Source organism: Lates calcarifer, linkage group LG10 (genome assembly GCF_001640805.2).
Source record: "Lates calcarifer isolate ASB-BC8 linkage group LG10, TLL_Latcal_v3, whole genome shotgun sequence".
Lineage (NCBI taxonomy): Eukaryota > Metazoa > Chordata > Actinopteri > Centropomidae > Lates > Lates calcarifer.
Window position 1 is genome coordinate 11,958,509 of NC_066842.1, and position 21,502 is coordinate 11,980,010.

General features: G+C 45.3%; 1 protein-coding gene across 3 annotated transcripts in view; it reads right to left on the reverse strand.

The window, feature by feature from the left end:
• Positions 1-208: 208 nt before the first annotated feature.
• otud7a (OTU deubiquitinase 7A) overlaps positions 209-21,502 on the reverse strand; it is a 36,652-nt gene continuing 15,358 nt past the window's right edge. Inside the window, exons 2-14 of one of the 3 annotated variants that reach the window (XM_051073360.1) lie at positions 21,366-21,495; positions 18,388-18,494; positions 18,102-18,255; positions 15,412-15,597; positions 15,081-15,299; positions 13,104-13,205; positions 12,394-12,521; positions 11,593-11,705; positions 10,146-10,273; positions 9,902-10,051; positions 4,027-4,141; positions 3,273-3,357; positions 209-2,906 (exon numbers count right to left, since the gene is read on the reverse strand). In XM_051073360.1, coding sequence (XP_050929317.1) covers positions 1,323-2,906; positions 3,273-3,357; positions 4,027-4,141; positions 9,902-10,051; positions 10,146-10,273; positions 11,593-11,705; positions 12,394-12,521; positions 13,104-13,205; positions 15,081-15,299; positions 15,412-15,597; positions 18,102-18,186 — 2,895 coding nt within the window. In that variant the 5' untranslated portion in view covers positions 18,187-18,255; positions 18,388-18,494; positions 21,366-21,495 and the 3' untranslated portion in view covers positions 209-1,322. The remainder of the gene's footprint in view (positions 2,907-3,272; positions 3,358-4,026; positions 4,142-9,901; positions 10,052-10,145; positions 10,274-11,592; positions 11,706-12,393; positions 12,522-13,103; positions 13,206-15,080; positions 15,300-15,411; positions 15,598-18,101; positions 18,256-18,387; positions 18,495-21,365; positions 21,496-21,502) is intronic. The other 2 variants (XM_018680535.2, XM_051073361.1) reach the window with 2 other exon arrangements.

The following is a 21,502-nucleotide window of genomic DNA, read 5'->3' on the forward strand; positions in this document are numbered from 1 at the left end:
CGGGGTTTTACAAACCCCACTGATTGATTAAAGCACTGATGATCACAAAAGGCTTGAGGTGCTCTTAGCAGCAGGTGCTTCTTTTAACGGCCTCTAGATATGGAAGAAGAACAGACAATCTCACACTGGATCGGTGACACATCTATACTGCAAGGTCACCATATAGTGCTAATAGCATGATTGCACATCGTGTAGTGTGTGTGTGCAAGGAGGGGAGGGGGGGCAGGGGGGGGACACACACGTTATCACACTTCAGACAAATACGCATCGGCCTGCTCTCACTAAATTCTTCTCATCTAACACATTTACCGAATAGAGTAGTTGACAGGCGACTCAGAGAAACACACCATAAACACTGCATATTTGAGAAGCAAATTTGTCCTATGCACATTATTCAGTGTTTGGCACAAAAAACATTTTGAAAATTTGAATCGAATTTTTTTTGTTTTTTTGTTTTGTTTTGTTGTTTTTTTTGGTTTTTTGTATAGAAGCCAGTTTTGGCAGTGCTTGTGGTTTTTAGGAGGTTGACTACGGGCAAAAAATGTGGAATGATATCTTACACAATATTTTGAGTCCAATTCTGACACAGCAAACCCTTGCACTGTGGTAAGAACAAAGGTACACTTAACAAATGAAATAGTTTTACATTTCATCCTAATCCAACATTACAGTCTATAATGCTTACACATTTTAATTCCTGTAGTTTCAAATTGTTTACAAAAGCACACCGTGACAATCCTTTACAATTTACAAGACACAGTTAACCTACAGTAACTATATTATTGGTGCATAGACAAAATTGGGAGAGGGTGTAGCAAAAATCACCAATTTATTGCTTTAAAGTCTAATATTAATCTCCCGTTAAATTTCTTTTGATTGCAAAACAACTACAAATTTTCCACAGAGATTTTTGAAGAACCAAGCAGAGGTATTGCATTCAAACTGATTAAAAGAGCTAAAATGTTCCCTCCAGATAAGATGCAAATCTTTTGAACTTTGAAAAATAAAGAACTTTCCTCTCACAAAGTTACATCACAGAGATGACTTTTACTCTAAAACAAGTAAAAGACTAAATTCAATGAGACAGAAACGAAATAGCACAATATCTGGCCAAAGCTGCTCACTGTTTCAAGTTCTGCTTCCCCCATCATAAAGTAAGAATCTTTACTAACAAGGGAAAGGTGACAGGAATACAAGAGCATTCTTCAACAAAATAGGAAAAATGTTTGCCATCATGTTATTCTAAATGCAGAGTGCAGATGGTGTCGTTCCCTCAAGTCTCCTGCGGCCTTGCTGACAAGTGGCTGAAGTGGCGGTGATGGCTATGCAGGCCTCTGCACTTTGCTCTCCCTCTCCCTGCGTTTCAGCTCCTCTCTGTAGCAGTAGGAGCAGTAGTTGTCTGTCTCTGGCCTGCCATAGAAGGAGCAGTTCTCCCTCTTGCAGCGGCGCTGCTGAAAGCAGTACAAAGGGCTTCCAGAGCTCCGCCCTTTGGTTTTGTCTTGGTTGAGCCAGGTGTGAGACGAGTTGTCCTCATCAGCAAACTCCAGGCAGTCCTGAATGTCTCCCGCATCGAATCCATTGGTGTAGGTGTGGGACTTGTGTTCACCGGGCATATTGTAGGACAGGGTCTCTATGGTGTTAACAGTGCGGACCCCCGACAGGCGAGCAGGGCTGTAACTCTGGGACGAGAGTGTGCGGTTCTGCTGGGGGTAGGTGGCGCATGTCTTTAGGGTGCCAACCACGGGCTTATAGGGGTCATCTTGGAAGATGGAGGATTGCATGTTGACATCTTGTATGTGAATCACGCTGTGCCTCTGGATGGGCGGTGTATGGCTGTAGTGGGCAGACACAGGAACAGGCCCAGGTCTCTTAGCACCAATACTGGGGGAGGAGTAAGGCGCAGGGGCTGGGGCTGGGGCTGGGTGGGAGACGTGGTGGGAGGCTGTAGGCGGTGTGAGGGGAGGCACTGGGACGGAGATGAGGGGGGCCGCAGGAGTGGGACTGTTCCTGCCCTGCATCTTGAGACCCAGCGGGGGCTGCGAGTTGTGGTTGTAGGTGTGGGTGTGGTGGGGCAGGACGGGAGAGCAGCTCTCCGGGGGCGAGCTGTCCGATCTCTCCCTCTGGAAGACACTCTCGTGCTCGGGCTTCTTCGTGGCCACCTCAGTGGTGGCGGCGGCGGCGGGGGGCTTCTTCTCGGCCTCCTTCCTCTTCTGCTCTTGCTCCTGGCTGAATCGCTCCTGGGCGTTGGTCAGGTAGTAGCTGATCATCTCCTCGTGGAACTGGTGTCGATGGCTGGTGAGCAGGAGGCCCGCGAAAATGAACTTGCGCTCCCCCTGCATGGCAGCCCGCAGGATGTTGAGGCTGAGCTTGACATCGGTGCTGTATTTCCAGTTTTCCATGGTCTTGTCCCCTGAGACTCTCCCTGCACTGTCCTGTCTCTCGGTGGGGGAGGAGCTGGAGGGCCTGTCCCTGTCTGTGGGAGAGGGACTAGTGGCCTTCTCAGAAGAGGTGGAGCTGGCTGACTGCCCCGACTCCTCCTTGCTTCCCTTGGTTGCCTTAGACTCCTTCTTCTTTGTCTTTTCCCCTCCATTCTCCCCGTTACGACCTGAGCCAGAGTTAGATTTGTTCATTTTGCCGTGCACGAGGCCGCCCAGACCTCCCATGTTCTTCTTCAGCTTGATTCCCAGGGTTTTGCTGAAGCTACCAAGTTTATTGGCTACAGAATCGGCCCGGCTCTTGTCTTTGTCCTTGCGCTGCTTGTCTTTGTCCTTCTCCTTGCTGGGCTTGCCGGTGTTGACGTTAGAGTTGCTGCCGACAGACTCACGGTCAGAGTCCATGGACTCAGCTAGAGACTGGACATCCTCACCTGCAGAGGCTGTGGGAGACTCTGGCTGAGCCAGGGGAGCCTGCATAGAGACGCACAAACACACAACAACAATGAAGTCTCAGGGACAATTTCATGACATTTTTATTCAAGAAATTCTTCAAAATTCATCTCTTGTTGTTATTAGTGGAGAGCTTTAAAAGACCCTGGTGTATGCCAGACAAATTCACACACACACACACACACACACACACACACACACAGACCACAGTTGCCTGTATTTTGAAGATTCAGAACACACAGAAATGCCTGAGATTATGGCATCCTGACAGTAAATAAAACTGATTGATTGGACTCTGCGGTCTCAAGAACATCTGGAACGGAGGAGTCTCCCCAGAGCTAAATTAACCATGACGAACAAGACACACATGTGCGAGAAAAAAGTTACCCTTGTTTCAGATGGAATTCGGATCCATGTTACATTCATGTAGTTGTGCAGCAGGTTGAGTTTGGCCTCCAGAGACAAGATTAGACTGGGAAAGAACATATATCCACAATTAAAAACAAGGAATGGTATAACACGACAGACATTTGACAAGTGCTTTTACCAGAGCGTCACAGCATATACAGCAAGATTATGGGTCTAGTGTAACATTTCTTTTTAGAAGTTTCTGAATTTGAAAACTTTTAAAAAGCATGAAACCTGCTGCATTTCACCATTTGCATAAAGCAGAACCCCTACATAAACAGTGCCTGCAATGCATTAAGGGTAATATAAAGAGGTGGTGTAAGGGAGTGGTTAGAGCATCTTTTCTCTGTGTATCTGCATTGCTCATACTGCAGCTTGTTCAAGGATAAGCTAACCCCCTGACTGGCAGGAATGTGAAACAGAAACCCTTACATAAACTCTTTGCTAAACTCAGAGAGGGTGTTGCTGCTTTAGTGAGGCCATTCCTGGGAAACCCTATGGATGACTGACGTGACTCACAATTTGTTCTCTCTCTGCTCACTCTTTGAAGCAACCTGAACCCGGAGCCCATAATCAGAGTTAAATCCCCTGCATACAGCCTCGTGTGAAGACTAACAGAACTGCCTTGGCCTGCAGTTTTTACTCTCTCGTCCTTCTGCTATCGCAGCTCCCGGCCTCTGCCTGCTTTGTTGATCGGCATCAAAACCTTGTGATGCGCTGCACAGTGACTTACTTGGCTAGCTTGGTATTATCATTGTCGTCCCTCCCCCACTCCCAGTCCCTGCCAGGGTCCACGGCAAAATGGAGTGCCAGCAGCTTGTGCTCCGAGTCAGTCAGAGGGATAACAGCTGGAAGAGATGAGATTATCAGAAGGTTAGTTTGGTCTAGCTTTACCACCGGAGACTGCATCGCACGCCACCCTCTCCCCCACAAGACCGTTGTGGTGTCAGCGCTAAAGAGATGCCATAATGCCACACCAGAATGATGCCATGTTAATTATCCCAGATGCCTGTCAGTGTGAGGTAAAGTATACCAGGGGTGGATTCTTTCTGCCATCCATTTTTTAGGCGGAGAAGTGACCGTGACCAGTGCGTGTCACTCACGCTGACTTATCCAGACAGAGAAGGGCTTCAGTCGGCCATGTCTCTCAAAAGCTTCAATTTGGTTGTTTCTTTTGTAACACAGACTGGTCTCTGTTTCCCTTGAGCTACTGTACTGGGCTGTCTAGTCTAGAGTTACAACTTGGGTCACAGTCGTCGTGTTCAGACACTAAATGGACCCTGTGGTGAAACTGTTTGTGAAGGTCAAGGATGAACATTCAGTCTCAACCTTTGAACCAACATGGATGAGATGTCCCTAAGATGCTCAGAAAAAAAATTTGAACATCTACAACTGCGTGACAACTGAGCAAACTCTGCTGAAAAGACTAATTTTCATGGCCATCTTTTCTATCAGCAACTACAATACTGCACGTAACAGAATAATTACAAAAACCTGGGGAAAAAAAAGCAAGATTAGTGCGACAAACACAAGCATTTAGACGATACGACAGGTTGTAAACAAAACAAACAGTTGAGCTTAATGATCTAAACCACTTTATTTGGAGATAAATCCAAAGTGAGCGCACTTAAAATGTCAGTTAGTAATCCTTTGATGCACAGGAAAGCTGTGCATGCACAACTATGAGATTGTCAAAGTTGAACTAGGAAGTGAGTCTGTAAGCTGTGACGAAGGTTTACGACTGACTCCTGCCTGGGTCATAGCTTTACTGTTTGTCTTTGTTTTCTCTTCCTCTATTCTGCTCCATTACTAAGTTTGGCTTGGGAAAAAAACTCTCTGATCATCTGACTGCTCCTGTTTCTTGGCCCGTCTGACTTCTTGTAAACAATGTCGCCGGGTTCCCAGACCTAGGTTGTGCTTAACTGGAACCTCCCTCAGCTAATAATAGAGGAAATCTTAGTCTAAACTTGGCACGATGAGGCTGCTGCTTAGATTTATACTGAACTGAATAGCTGTGCAGCTGATCAGGGCTGTACGTGACGATCTGGTTTAGTAATATAGTGCAATCAGACACAGCGGTACAGGATAAGAGCAGGAGTGCTGAAATAATTTCATTCATCCTCTGCTGATATGATCAGCTACTTACAAGCAGGAAGAGATTTTCAACACTAATCACTGGACACAGAACATAAAACAGACACCCACCCGGGCTTCCTCTCGTGGGAGGCGTGCTTACAGTGGAACTGTGCTGGCGTGTACGTGTTGGCGTCTGTGTGTGTGTGTGTGTGTGTGTGTGTGTGTGAGTGAGTGAGTGCATGGCTGCCTTTCAAAACAAGAGCGTCAGGAGGACTGGATAGACCCCACTGGCCCACATGACAGCTCTCCTCAGGCTACCTAGTGTGGGGGGCTGTTGTCCACATGACAGCAGAGAGAGGCAGGCTGTTCAGGCTGAGGACATTCCAGCCTTCACTGTCAGCCCCAGATGGAAGATACAGTCTCCTCCCTGCCTCATCAATTCTTCCACTGCCAATAGGCTGCTCCGCTCTGCAGGCTTCACAGAGAAACTGAGAGCAGCAGCAACTGCCCCTCCTGTGCGCCTGATGAAACTGCAGGTCCAAATCCTCACACTTTCCCTCATGTGTCTCTGTCTGAGTGCCTCTGCTCTAGGTGCAAAGTACACGATGAAGCACATTAAGTGTCAAAACACTGGTGATACGTGCATTGTGATGATGCTTTCAGTTCTCGCAAAACACTTAGAGCAGCCACACCCACGCTAGCACATTAAGCACTGTTAACATGATTACTTATTTTTATCTGACACCATCAGTTGCTACGCAAACAAATTCCATCAGCTGGGCAAATGTATCTCTTGCAGCAGTGCTGACAAACTAGGCTTGTCCAAAAATCTGTCCTGAAGTGTCAAGCCTGCCTTTGCGTCATACCTGCAAATTATGATGCATTCTTATACCATCCACCTAAAAAAAGAAGTGACTAATACCTGCAGCCGCTGAGTCAAGCAGTAATAAGAACATTGACATGGAGGCGCTGAAAACTGGGAGGGGGGGAAAAAGAAGTTTTCTTAAAGAGGGGTCTTTCCTAGAACACTCTTGCCCAGAAAAAAAAAAATCAGTCATAATCACAAACACACACAGACAGACAGACAGACGAGAAGACAGTGAACCGGCTCCCACTCAGTTCCCACTCGGGTCATGCAGCAGGCAGCGGAGGTCTGCGAGGTGGCGTCCTGGCTCCCACGATGCAGCTGTCCTCCTTTCTCCCCATTCCAAACTGCTGTGTGTGCTGTTGTTCCCGGCTTGGGCCCCGGTCCAGATTCAGAGATTCAACACTGCCAATTGAGCTCTGGGGGACTAAAGTGTGCTGTAATGTATTTACTATCCCTGTTGGCAGCCTTGTTTTGTTGTCCTTGAATGACCGATTCCCATAGCTTATGCATGGGTGACATCATAGCCCTCTGTGGCATGCGAGCTGTGTACTCAGCAACATAGCTGCTAGCCTGCCTCGCTTTGCTCAGTTTGCATCATCTTTGATTTGGGGGGGTGGGGGGTGGGGGGCTTACGGTCAGAGAGGAGGGGGAGGAAACTTGGGTGTAACCAGTGAGGAAACAGCTGTTGGAAATGAGGTAGATAACCTTTCTAAGCATTCACTCACATGATTTGACTTGACTTAAATGCTTTGTCTTTTTTTTTTTTTAACTTGAGCACTTCAAGTATATCATGGCATGTGTCAAGAGAGCAGAATGAGAGTGAATTCTCCCTCCTCTTTTACTCCCTTCTGAGAACAAAGTTGCCCATTACAAGCTTTGATTCACAGCAGGAACACTGAGCCAATGTTTCCTCTGTTTTGCGATTCAAGAACAATTTGTACTGTCTGGAAAATGCACAAATTTGAATTCCTGACTTTGGTCACTCTGCACAGCTGCAGATTTAAAGGGCCCAATTCACCAGAGTAAACAGCAGTCATGCATATAAACAAGCCTGAGTTTTTCTTTTTTTTTTCTTTTTGCCCTCAGATTTTAACAGCGGAACCATGGTGGTAATTGCAAGAGCATCACATTTGAAGTAACACATAAAACCACAACAAATAACATTTTAATTCTGATTACCATGTTGATTTAATTACGCTGGCTGCGTGGTGAGTAATACACTGGGTGTCTTTTATAGATAGAGAAGTGAAACCTTGCCAGAGCTGGAATGGTTACACCGCGCTGTTATGTAGGTGGTCTTTGTGTAAAAGACGACCATTTACTCCATTCACAAGGGTGTCGGAGGGGTTGATGATGGGATGCCAAAGAAAACCTGGAAGTGTTTTGGTGTTGGGACCAGAGCTTGAAATAGCTCCAGAGTTTTCCAGAGGGCCAGTTCCACGCATACGTCGTTTAACCACAGGAGCACAAACAAGCTGATAAAAGACATCGCCAGCGGCATCTACTGAGGAGCCAGTCATTATCACGCAGCAGGTGAGCAGTAAGTGGGCTGATAGAAAACATAACCATGTGCACAGGACTCTGGGTTCACCTGACTGCCTCACCCAGGAAAACCACTTGACTGCTCTTGTGGGATATGCTCGGAAATAAAGAAATAAAAGAAAGTTTTGATCCTTAGCAATAACCTCTGACATCAGTCACCCCTCCCTTGTTGTTTTTTCACCATCCACCGTCAATACAGCTCCAGCAGCCATCCAAGCAGGCCATAAAAGGGGCAGTAGCGTGATGTGTCAGTGTGATTTAGAATCAGGTTACTGGGAGGGACTCTGCTATAATCTTCCATACAGAGGGCTGAAGAAAGAGCCAGTATTCTAACCCAGCCTCTGGCACCTGAACACACACAGGGCCAACGGCCCCTCGGATGCTCTTCATTGGGGCGGTGGGGGGCGGAGGGGGACTGAGAGCAACCCTCCACCTGAGACGTCCACACAGTGGCCTGACTGTCAGGAGAGAGGGTTGGTTTGTTGGGGGGCCCCAGCAGCCCGGGACCCTGCCCATATGTGGTGATGTGGTGAGGGCTTAGGGGCCGGCTGGGGCTACTCTGCCCTAATTGGCAGTGGCAGATTAGGTCTGTCTGTCTGTCTGACCCACTGCTTGTCTGCCTGGCATCTGTTCAGAGATATGAGCCAGCAGGGCAACGCTGTACTTTTCTAGAAATTTACAAATGATGAGAATATCACCCAGTTAAGATAATATCACACAAAAACATAAACTATACTTCGTAAATACATATAAATGCACCAAAACAGAACCAGAGCAGCACAGGTTTGTATCATTACAGTGTAGTGAGATTCATCACATGACATACAAATGCACCACGCTAGGCATACTAGTGTTTTCATAACATCCTGGAGACAGACTGCAGACAAAACGCACTCTGATCCTATCTCAGGACACAGTGTACCAGAATGAAAAAAAAAAAAAAAATACAGTCATGCAGTGGTGTTGTGATCGTGCTACAGCAGGTTCTATAGACATATGCACCATCTGGTGGACGAAAAGAGAACCAGCCACACTGAAACACCCAAATAAAAGTAGGAGTACTGAATAGTTAAGGGCTGTGGAGTAGGCTGGCTTTGATGTGCTGCTGGCGCTAAAGGGAATGACTTCAGGGCAGGGATGGCAGGTTAGTAATCATGTCTGTCTGCTAGTCTGCAGTGGTCATACCCCGGCTTAATAACTAGGTTGGTGTTTATAGGGCCGAGAATAGGGCCTTACATACTCAGAAAAGCACAAGAGAGACAGAGAGGGAAGGAGGAGGAATACAGAGAGAGGAAGAAAGAAACTGTTTGCGTAAGTGTATCTCTATTTGAGGGTGAGAAAAAGAGACAGAGAGAGAGAGAGAGAGACGGAGTTGGCCGGCTGCCCACGCAAATGACAAGCGAGTTCCACCCACTGAGTCAGATACAGAAGAGTGCCGTGACTACTAAGACTGGTTGTCAAGGAGATCCACTCTATTTGTTAATTAAAGGAACTCCATGTGAAGAGTGCTCTGACCTCGAAAATAAGCAACACATCCGGAGTGGGAGCACTGGCATCTGAACGGGCAAAAACAAGACAGAAACAAAGAGTCACTCAATTCAATGGAAAATCAGCACTCTCTCGCCACAACAACATAACACAATCAGTATGCTCTGTGCAGCACCATGTCACAGATTCCTGTGAAAGAGGCTGAGGCATAAGCAGACACACCTACTGTGACGAACTACCGTGACCTCAGAGAGAGAGAGATGTAAACATACATTAACATACGGGTTGACTTGAGTTATTTGGTCAGTGCTCAGTAAGTCAGAAAAAGGAACCTGCTGTCCACTTTGCCTCCATGTTGGCCACTCCCTGGTCCCTGCTGCCAACTGGCCTGTTTTAATAATGGATCACAGGTAATTAGACTGCTGTCTCATACATTATTCACCTCTAGCAGGACAGGCAGACCACTCGCGAAAACTGTGTAACTATTCCACACTGCAGCGGGTGAAACTTTGGATTTTTTAAAAACAGAAAGGTCAAGAAAAGGTTTATACCCAAGACTTCAACCTGCAGATGTCTTTTTCTGTCAAGATCACGGGCAGGTCAGCGGTTTTAGTGACGATGTGCGGCTGCTTACCTTGCTCTCGCTGCTGGTCTCTCTGCTCCATGGACACCAGCGCGGAAAAGTGAGCCTGATCGTAGGCCAGGACCAGAGGTGAGCAGTGACAGCGGCTTGGAGGCACCTCCAGGGGCAGATACAGCCCTCCGAAAGGGATGGGGGCAAACGCTGGAAATCAGTTAGAACACCAACGTTTAGTGCCAGCCTGTTGCTTACTCCACTGTATCGCAGAGGATCGTTACAAGGTGGCGGTCGAGCTTACCTTCTCCTCCTGAGTCTCTGAGCATTGTGTCGGCCACCACTACGATTGGCCTACGTAACACGTGGGCCAGCACAAACACATGGAACTCCTCCAGACTCTCATAGACAGGATCCTCAGAGTTATCCACACTGAAGGAGAAAAAAAAAACACACACATGTAACACTGCGGGATCATGGGATACTATCCCTGACATTTTCCAGAATTGGTACTGTGATAGGAAAACAACTGCAGGCAAAATATTAAATGCACAGTATGCGCTTATCATGTGCCTTCGTAACATACTCTGATCCAGCGAACAAAGATCTATCTGTTCATACATGCGTTTGAATGAGAGAGAGCAGGAGAGAGAAAAGAAGGAGGGAGGGAGAGATGGAGAGAAAAAGCAGAGGCAGAGCTCTCAGGCATGCAACCACCAGGGAACCAGAGGATGTGCAACAATTAAGTTGTCAGCCACACAAACAGCCACGCTGCCAAATTTACTCTAATAAAGAGGCTCTTAATATGTGAATCCCACTCATCCCATTTAGGGGCTCATCTCACACTAGGACCATCAAACATCCCTAACCTGATTACTGTATTACAGTCAAACTCAATGAGAGGTTAAAACCACCAGACTAAATGAGTAAATTATGCTCTTTTTTTTTGATAGATGGCTTAGTGCTGGATGAGTAGACGCTGAGAAAACAATGAATTTGTGTACAAAGACTGTGAGTCTTTGCGTGACTTGTTATGAGTTTTGTACACTTAACATTTTGTGTAATCAAATGACATTTCAATCAAAAACCTATTCTTTTTTCTGTACCACATCAGCTGCTTTCATGTAGCAAGCATATGAGAAAGTTGGTGTGTTTATTTCAGTGAAAATGGAAACAGAGAAGACCACAAGGTTTCTGTGCGTAGGTGGAGGAAACCAGAGTTAGTTTCCAATCTGCCTCTGTAGCCTGAGATAAACCCACTCTTACGCTTGTTTATAAACTGGGGAGGGGTGAGTGAATCACATCACCTACAGCAGCTGTAAAAGTAACCCACCGCTCAGGGGGAGGCCGTTACGGGAGAAATTATTAATACTGCAGGCAGCCAGTAGGTGGCACAGTCTCATACGTGAGCGTCAACAATGTTATTAAATCAAAGAAGCAATTTGAAAGAGCAACGGTCCGAGTGGGAACAGTTTTCCCTGACAAATCCATCTTAGCGAGAAGGTCACTTTTGTTTTCACTGTGGGGCTCCTGCAGCGTTTCAGCGCACAAGGCATTAAAACGCAGCGGGAGAGTTTGTAATGTGGGTTGAAAGCTGAATAACTTGCTCTGCCTTTCTGTTTCACTCTGTTCTCCATCTTATACGATGATTACACAACAAACGCTGCTGGATTCCGGTGAAAGGAATGTGATGTGTGTTGTGTCCCTGAAGTGCAGACTGTGGGGTTAATGTGTACACTATGCGAGCTCACCCTCCACTGGTGTTGCCGTTTTTGCTGAGGTGAGTGCGAGGCTCGCTGGAGGCCAACTTCAGCAGCTCGTTCCACTCTCTCTCCCACTCCTCCTCGGTGTACACCAGCCCCGACTGTGAGAAAACACAAAAAATGGAAACTGTGATGAGCACGTGCTGCTGCTCACCCACACAATCCCTATTATTATTCATTTTCACTAGTTCCCTCTGCATCTACAAGGTTATCTCCTGAAGCTTTCTGCATCTGCACGTGTGGGCATTTTGTGTATTTTTTTTGTGCATATTTTTGCTGCTAATGGACAGTTAGACAGGAGAGGCTGACAGGAAGTTTGGGTAATTAGAGGAAGGTGGAGGACAAGTAACAAAGGTCCCTTGCCCAGACTCAAACTGGGACACTGCGTTTACACGGGTGGCGTCTTAGATCACTGGGCCACCAGGAGGCCTCGGGCATTTTTAAAACACGAGCATCTGTACTACTTCTTTGCCTGAGCTATCTTTGGTGACACAATTTTTCTAATAGATTGGCAAATACTTTAATCCACGAACATCAAGAGAAGGGAGAGGAAGTGCAGAGGATTTGACAGTATTAGCAGCACTGCTGCTAATGCACACTTGGTGTCACAGAAAGACTATTTTCCTTGCAGCAAAAATCCAAATGCGCGGCCCAGCAAGGAAGCTAAAATCGGCGCTTATTAATGGAGGTTACGAGTGGCTCATCCCTGGATGTATTAATACGTCATTAGTGAGAGAAGATGAGATGCGTGTAGGAGGTGCAGTGTGCTGTGATGGACGCCCTCCCAACCTCCTTGTTCTGTTGGGTTTGTTGCCACCTCCACCTCCTCTTCAGAGCGTCTCTCTCCGCTCCGCTCTTCATCATGGTGTACAGGGATTTCCTCAGCATCAGGTCTCTGTCATGGAAGCCCCACATCCCTGATCAACACAGACAAACAAAGCCATTACTCCATGTTAAAACAACATCGGCGACGCACAGAAGTTGACTAAAACAAGAGGTCGCAATTCTTAACTGCATGGAGTTGTACAATTATGTTGGTGAATCATTCTGAGGTGACCTCAGCTCTTTGACTGAAAATGTCTTTCATCACTCATCAAAGAGCCTTAGTTGTCTGACTGTCAGTGCAGATTACATTATCTCTGGTGCCTCCAACCCTCTGTTGCTCCTTCAGTCCTCACACTGGGGAGTCAACCATCTCCTTCAGCACAGACCTAAATATGCTGCCGTTCCCTGCTACAGTTTCCTGTAACGTACAGGTCAGTTATCTCCCTCCTTTCCCCACTCCCTTTTGTCTTCTCTAACTCCTCCTCTCTCGCTCCCTCCTCTGGATTCAGCAGCTGCGACGCAGCGCTGACACCGTGATTAGACAGCTGTGACACCGTCTCACACTGTTGTTCCACACTAAGCCTGATTTATAAAGCTGTTTTCAAGAAATCATGGACGGAAATTGCGGTCACTGTGAGTATTAAATATTACTGAAGTGTGCATGAGTAGCTCACCTAAAGAGGCAGCATGCAGAAGGCAGTTCCCATCCCCTGTGGTGGCCAGAGGAAGCAGCTTCTTACAGCTGGTGCACATGGTGGACCACCAGTTCAGACGACCTGTGCACATGCACAATATAATAGGTGAATAAATTCAGAAGGGAGCAAACGCGCTCATCACATTTTGTATCAATCAATTTTCAATTCAATGTTCTTCTAATTTACTCAAATTGAAACACACACAAAGAAAGACTGGTGATAAGATTCAAGAGTCCAATACAGTGTTTCACCATTGATTCCTAACCCAGCCGAATACCTCCCTGAAGAGATACATGTAATGGACAAAAAAAACAAGAAAACGAAAAAGAAAAAAGCCTCAGTTCAAAAAAAAGGAAAGAAAAAAGGGAGAGGCAATTTATTCCATGGGACCAGCCATCTGTGGAACAAATTGCTCAAAAATCTAACAGGAGCCATAGGTTGAGAAAAATGAAATCAAAACAAATGAAGAGAAACCTGTACAGAAATGCAACAGTAACTAATAGCAAGTCTAATCTGGATATAATACCTGTATGGGGGTAAGTGAACAGATCAGACGTATGAAGTTTTAAATCAAAATAATTTGTGTCATTTTGAGGTCAGATTATATCCTAATTTTATTTTTCTCCAGACATGAGATACCTGTGTAAAGTGTAACCTCTTGTGGAAAGACTGCAGAACTTAACAGCTACTTAACAGAAGCCTTCCATTGTGCATGTGGACCTTGATATTCGAATATAACTTTATGTCTCTCAGTCAAGCACTGGAGCAGGTACCAGTAACGACCCATTGAGTACAATTAGCCAACAAGCATAATTAGCCTCCATAGCTGAACTTTGAAGGCGATGATTAGCACAGGCCATATGCTCGCACCCTCCTTTCCAATACCCATCAGTTGCCCCCCCCCCCCCAAAAAAAAACTCTGAATATCTTCCTTCTCAGCCTGACTTTTACAGTATCTCCAGTTTCTGCTCCATCACCGCCCTGCTTGCGTCCCTGAGGTAGAGGAACGATGGCTTCACAGCCCAGGGCGCACACACACACACACACACACACACACACACACACACACACACACACACACTGCTTTACTGCAGGCAGCCTCACTGCTCTGAGCCTGGGCTGATCTGACTGCATCATTTATTCAACAACAGTAAACACAGAGGAGACTCTGAATGATTTACCCCCTCAGTGTGGATGGAGACTCAAAATGCAGATGTTTTTATGGGTCTTGATTTTAGTTTTTCACGCCACATATTTAAGCTAATTTTCTGGAAGGATGGCCTGCTGTCACATCCTGGCATGTTTAATGATGTCACACACATCCCAGACCTGATCCATACGCAAGATTAAAGTGAAGTGAATACACGACTGGTTGTTGATTTTACCTTTTCTTATTTGCAGAGATACATATTTTAGTGTCTCAGATTTGGTCTTACACATAGTTTGTGATGCATATAATTCTGAGGAAATATGACAGTGCTAAGATTTTTACAGCTTATCACTAGATATCAGACACTATCTTCTGGCTGGCTAGTCAGTGGTTCCCACCCTTCTATATCTGACGTACGCTGTCACCTTCAATGACGCCAACCTCTCATAAATGTGCTGATTTTATCTATATTCTGTTATGACTATATATCCATTACTTTTAGCTCATAATATTCAGTCATTTTAGCAGCTTCAGCCTTTCTGCTTGCTTCCTAAGGTACACATACACACTCGTCTTGCTGCTTTGATCTGCTCTGTCTCGCTCTCAGTCTCAGTCTCACCCTCCACCTCTCTGTCTACATTACTGACATTCACTGGCATTTCTCATCACTGCTGCTTTGATGGCCTTCTGCATTTCAGTGTAATCTAAGTAAAGCACAGCGAAGTGCATACGATTCTGTTACATATCTCATATCAGTAGTAGGAAAGTACGATAATTGAATGTATCGTATCACATTATATCCTCACCGGCCTGCTCCAGAGCCATCATGGTAGACTGCTCTATCAGGTCTCTCTCTATGAAGCTCCTGAAATCCTCGCTGTAAACGCTGAGGTCTGGTAGCTGGAATGTGTAGATGGGCATCTCAAGAGGGAACTGCTCGCTGGTACACTCGCTGGCCACCTGCAGCCGCGCCAAGGAGACGATGGCAGAGCTGGCGTGAGAGATCCCGCGGGACAGACGCTTCTCTAAAAAAAAAAAAAAAAGGGGGGGGGGGGGGATTTAATGGGGGAGCGGGAGGTCAGTGAAGACAGAGGAAACTGTTGAGGTCACTGGCGGTGTTTAACGTCGCCCAGCTACCTTGTGCATTGTCCTCCTGCTTCTGTGCACACGGCCTGTCGATCTTGCTGACATGGGTGGGCGTGTCACGTGTCTCTGGCTGCTTGTAGTAGCGGCCCTCATTGAAGACCTGCGGCAGGTTGGCAGTGTGGACCTGCCTGAGCTCCTCGTAGTCATTTAGAGCAGCACTGAGGTCCCAGTTTTTACCTGCGGGACGCAGATAAAGATCTGGCTGATTGTTCACAGACACTGGAAGTGATAATGACAATGAATATCCAGGATAAATGTTACAGCTTGTACATTTATTATCAGCTTAAATTCAATTTTCACCCTGTGTTATGTTCCCATGCAAAACGTTGTTGTTTTCCCTGTGCAACAGGACACTGCAGTTTACAGTAAACAGGATTATCTCAAGGAGAAAAACTGCTACCAACAAGCAGAATGTGTAGAGGGAAACTGGGGTAAAATCCTGTAGATAAGCCAGATTTATGAAAACAATCAATGCACTTGGTATTCTGATGATCAGATTTTTGGGATTATTGTCTTATTTAATACTTTAACTAAATACTGATCCATCCTTATATCTCTAAAAATGGAAAATAACAAGCTCCACTGTAATGGTATACACAGTATAGCCCACATGGAACAATGTCGTGCTGTGTCATAAGGTGAATAACAAGAGGTTGAAGTTGGGTGGTGCCAGAAAACATGAAGATCGTGAGGGGAGACAGATCTTTTAACAGAGTGACAGCAATATCCTGATGTGCAGGAGACACAGAGACACAGTTGTCTCCTCTGGGTGCTGTCTTTCCAAAAGAAGTCCCTCCCAGGTTTAAGAGAGACAAGTTGAGCCTTGGTCTTATTATATCTCAGCGTGCCTTCATACAATGCCACGGGAGCTATCCTCAAAAACAGTCTTTATGAAACTCCCATAAATGCCTTCAACTGCAAACATTGGGAAGGCCGGGTGTCTGCCCATATGTAACCTGAGCCTGAGACAGAGTCTGTTAATGGAGTCTCCTGTCTAAGAGACCAGGAGGAAGTTGTCCTCTCCCCTAACCCTGACTTCCAGACACGATGATTCTCGGCAGTCTCAACATGAAACGTGACACCGCTAAATCACAGTTTCTCACGCCAATCAATGCAAAACTGATTCCACAGTATGGATCGCGGCAGCTTGAGCTGCACAAATCCAGGAACACAACTTAAGGTCCAGCTGCGCAGCCACTCAGCACCTAATGCACGGTCTTTTAATGCCTCCACATTAGCTTGCTATAACTGTGGCATGGAAAGCATTGTCTCAGCTCCCTTATTTGTAATGGCTGTCGTCAGCAAAAGGAACACTGATAAATTCATCTGCAGTATGAACGTACACTATCCCTGTCCTTAAGAAACACTGGAGCTTAACTGGACTTCTTGACAACTGAGAAAATTGTTTCATTTAGAATGAATTCGTCTGAGGATTTTCCATATAGGAACAGTAAAAATCGATCTTTACAAGCAAGCTTTACTTTAAAATCTACTTTCTTTAATTAAATAAAATCACCAAAATTAGGTTGATTAAAATGTTCCTTTCTTATGTAAATTAAAAACCGTCACCCTGTAGCTCAGAAAATGCTCCAGTTCTCAGTAAATTTGAACACAAAGGTCAGAGCACATTCAGTGATGCAGATTCAGTACATAAACCGGCCTCTAGAGGGAAGCACCACATGCAGTGCTGTCATATTCCTCTGTCTCTTCACACCAGCCTGACTCAGACCACAGGTTACCAGAGCAGCAGCTTACTGATGCAGGTCCGGAAAGCTAAGCTAACATCAGAACAAAAGCGAGCAGGCGTGATACTGAAACAGGGCATCCGGCACCCACGTCTGTCTTGTCTTGAGTGCAGTGTCTTGTTTTGTGTCTGTCAGTGTCACACGTATGTCCCAGTGGCTTGGTGCCAAGGCAGAATCATAGAACAAAAAAAAAAAAAAAAAAAAAAAAAAAATTGAGTGGGAGGGAAAGACAGACACCCAACACTTTAATTCTTTTATCAGACTAGACACCGGCTGCATTATGTACACACAGACAGAAAGATTTCCAGGACACACATAGGTACAGCAAACACTCTACGAGGATTTCATCCACTAATGGAAGTCTGATTAGTGTGGTGCATGCTTTTATTTCACTACAGCAGACAGAATTGCATCTGCATTTAGAGCTCTGCATTTCTTTACTGCATGTCTCTGGTCAAAGTGAAATTGGCTTGCGATTGTAGAAATTTCTCCACACACACACACACACACACACACACACACACACAGAAAAAAACTCCAGATATTGAAGCAAATCCAGCAGACCAGCTTTCTGTGTGCACTTTTGCTCTCTTGTGTTTTTTTTTTCTCCAAGTGGTACTGTATGTAAGCCATACAAGTGCCAGTAGCACTCTGCTCCTCAGTGAGTTCCAATGAATGGGCACAAAGCTCTCCCTAGGGAGTGCACTCGTAAAACCGTCACACTGGCCTCTAAATCAGCAAGCTGGCTCACTGTTGCAGGCCCCTCTCCTCTCCTCCCCTCCTTTGTTTCTTTTATTTTCCTTTCCCCTCATTTCCTCTCCTCCTATGCTCTTTCCTCTCCCCTGCTCAGCAGCTGATCGAAACAGACATTCCCAAATATCGAGCCTTCTGCATGACAGTCTCTTGGTTACTTGACGACGTGGGGCAATCTCTTACCTTCCAGCAGGTCTCTTGCCAGACCCGGTTCTGCCCCCGTGGACCGAACAAAGTCTGACAGGACCGCGTCCATGTCCAGAGTCATGTGATCATGTGTGTGCGCTGCCCAAGGTGCAGCGGAGGCCTTGGTGGACGCCAGCCTTCACGTTCTCATCTGGACGAAGCAGCAACGAGAAATACAACAGGACTTCAACATGACAGTTTTTACAGTAAAATCAATTTCAGCCACACTAAAAAAATAATAAAAAATAAAACATCACTCAGTAACTCGTGCGAGAAAACTTACTGCAGCTGCTCTCCCCTCTTATTTTAGTCCTGGCCAGTATCCCCAGCCTGCAATGCTTCATAGTGCTGTGAATAGGACTCCACTCCCAGTGCTCCTCCCAGCTCTTGCTAACAGTCATAACATAACATCCAGCAGCACAGATGTAATATCAACAACGCAGCCAGAGGTCATATCCAGGACACACCTGCCTATCTCTAAAGCCTTTGGCCCACCGCCTATGATCATAACAACACTTCCTGTCACTGAGTGTCAACCATGGGTTTCTGGGTATAATCCAATATCTTAAACCACATTGATACTCTGGGCCGAACAGCGAGGAAGGATGGCCAGGGACATGTTTGTGGAGCTGGGAGATTCAGTGTGATGTTATTTTGTGTGATGCTAGCTGCAGAGCATATTTACATCATGGCTATATAACACCAGGGCCCTAATTAATCAACAAGCATCGCCCTGTCAGGTCATGAACAGTGCTTCTAAGATGCACATTCGTCCACTCCCTCTGCCCCCGTGGAATGAATGAGTCCATGCATAGCTTTCATTCCAGAAACAGAGCTCACAAGCATTGTCAGTGGAGAAACAAACGCCCACAGGTTTGCAGCTCTGACACCGGGGCCCTCTGTGCGCGGGACCGGGGGTTTGCAAGGCCGCTCGGGTCCGCGGCTTTGACCCCCGCAGAGGAGTGAGAGCACGCTGGAGACATCCAGATACTCTTGCCCACGTCTTCCGGGCAGTGAGCAGGGGAGAGAGGCTCCTCCTCCCAGTATACCACGCGATATGACTGTCCATCAGGTTCTGGCTTGGCGTTATGAACTGACAAGACACTCTGCTTCCGGAAACAGAGCCGACGCAAAACAAATGCTGTTGTTTCCTGCTTCTGAGGAACATTAGCGCATTACTGTGACAGCAGGATGAACAGGACATCATGACATATCTTTTACTGACCATGACAGAACAATCTCAGATTTCAAACGTCTCTCTCAGTCAGTATTATCATCACATGAAAATTAAAGGCTTGTGACATTAAAAAAAAAAGACGGCTAAGCACTGCTTGATTGTTGGCATCAGAGAGAAAAATATCTTTGTTCAAGAGCCAGCAACTTTAGTCTTTATCATATGCATTATTAATGAGTCAAAGCCGCACTTAAGCAGTAGTTTAGCTGACCTAGTTACTGTCAGCCATTTGAATTGTGTTGCACAATTGCATTACTGTACTGAGAGAATCTAAGTAAAACTACAGGAAACATGGGATGGTCAGCTGGAGCAGTTACAGCCAAGGTTTGTCAGAGATCATGAGAATATGGTAAATATATATCAAGTTATCAGATTAGAGGTGACCTAACATGTATAACCACAGAGGATTATTTTCTTTCTTCTTCATTACTTTGTGAGACAACTATATGTTTGCTTTTAATATCAACAGAAAAACTTATTTAAATTGTTGCACACCTCTTACAGAAAAATCAGAAGGCTTGAAAGTTGGTCTATGAGGCATCAGCCTTCTTTGAGGACCAGACAACAGACAACATATGTGCATAATTACACTCTCCAGGGATGGACACTTATCTTCCATCCCTAATACAGAATAATGGGTTGTAAGTGAGAATCATAATATTGCTTTGCAGGGTGAAAAGCCTTGAGTCTGGAGGTGTAAAGCAAGTGACAGAAATAGCTGAATATTATAAGTCATGACCTCATCTTTTCCCTTAAGAACAGCCTTCTTCAGATCGCTGTCCCTGTGGGAGGTAATTATGACTCAGAAGCACCCTAAAGCATGTTTTTCTATCTGACACCAGACCATATGAGCCAGAGGAAGCTGGGACTGCCCAGCTCCCTGTTACTCAGAACCACAATTAGCATATTTATCACTCTTAATGTATCAGGCTTCTACAAAACATGAAGGCATTATAACACACAATGACTAAAGTGCAGTGAACTAGAAAAAGATCTAGCTTATAAGGAGAAGGCTGAGGTTGTCTATATATATATTGTTTTCAATCGATTCCATGAAAAGACCAGAACAAACCATGTGTCAGTCCATGCGTCCCTACAATGTCTGTGACTTCTCACCCCACACCTTTGTCCTTACTAAATCTTTATAAATTAGTCATAATATAGAAATTCATTCAAAAAAAGACTAAGCAATCTGCTAATGTAGCTGGGTGCCCTAAAACTGGTTTTCCACAAACATTACTCAAACAGGACGTATTGCTATGTTTGTTGGGGACTGTTTTCAATACTCCATTTTACATGCTAGTGATATATATATTATATATTAACACTATATTAACACAATGGGACCAGTGGTGGAACGTAACTAAGTGCGATTATTTAAGTACTGCATTAAGTACAGTTCTGAGGTACTTACTTGAGCACTATTTGATGTTACTATATACCTTCACTATATTTCAGAGGGAAATGCCGTACTTACAGCTATAACTACTAGTTACTTTGGTGATAGGACTCTACCTACAAAATGCACAGCACAATCAGCTCATAAAATATAAGACAATGTGTGAAATTAAACTACCCAACAGTATAAAATGTAGATTCAGCTCAGCCAAAGACCAGTACAACACTAAAATTCTACTCTACTGCATTCATACATCAGTGTCAATAATCCAATAATATAATACTGCATATGCCACATTGGTATATATATATATAAGATTTTGAATGCAAGACTTATAATGACAAAGACTTAAACTGGTAATGGTGTAATTTTGCATTGTCTTGCTACTTCTACTTAAGTAAAACATCTGAACATTGAGCAGGAGGACTGACCTCAAATAAACTACAGTGCCCATGTTCATCATAATGAAGGAAGATGTGACCCTGTGTAGCAGTGTTGCTGATTTATGTATTTTTTAGCTTTTGGACAACAATGGAGGTCTGTGGAAAAGAGTTAAAAATCAGGCTTGGATAAAAGGAACAATTCATTGTTGGTTTTTGTCTTCTTTTTTTGTTTTTTTAAAACCTACTTTCTGTATTTTTGCTGAGGGTTGTTGAGAAGCCATCTGATGACCACGGGACTGTCAGGACCAGACGCAGCTCTAGTCCATGGCTTCAGAGGCTGCAGTGCAGAGGAAGACACTGGGGATGCAGAGAACCCTGAAAC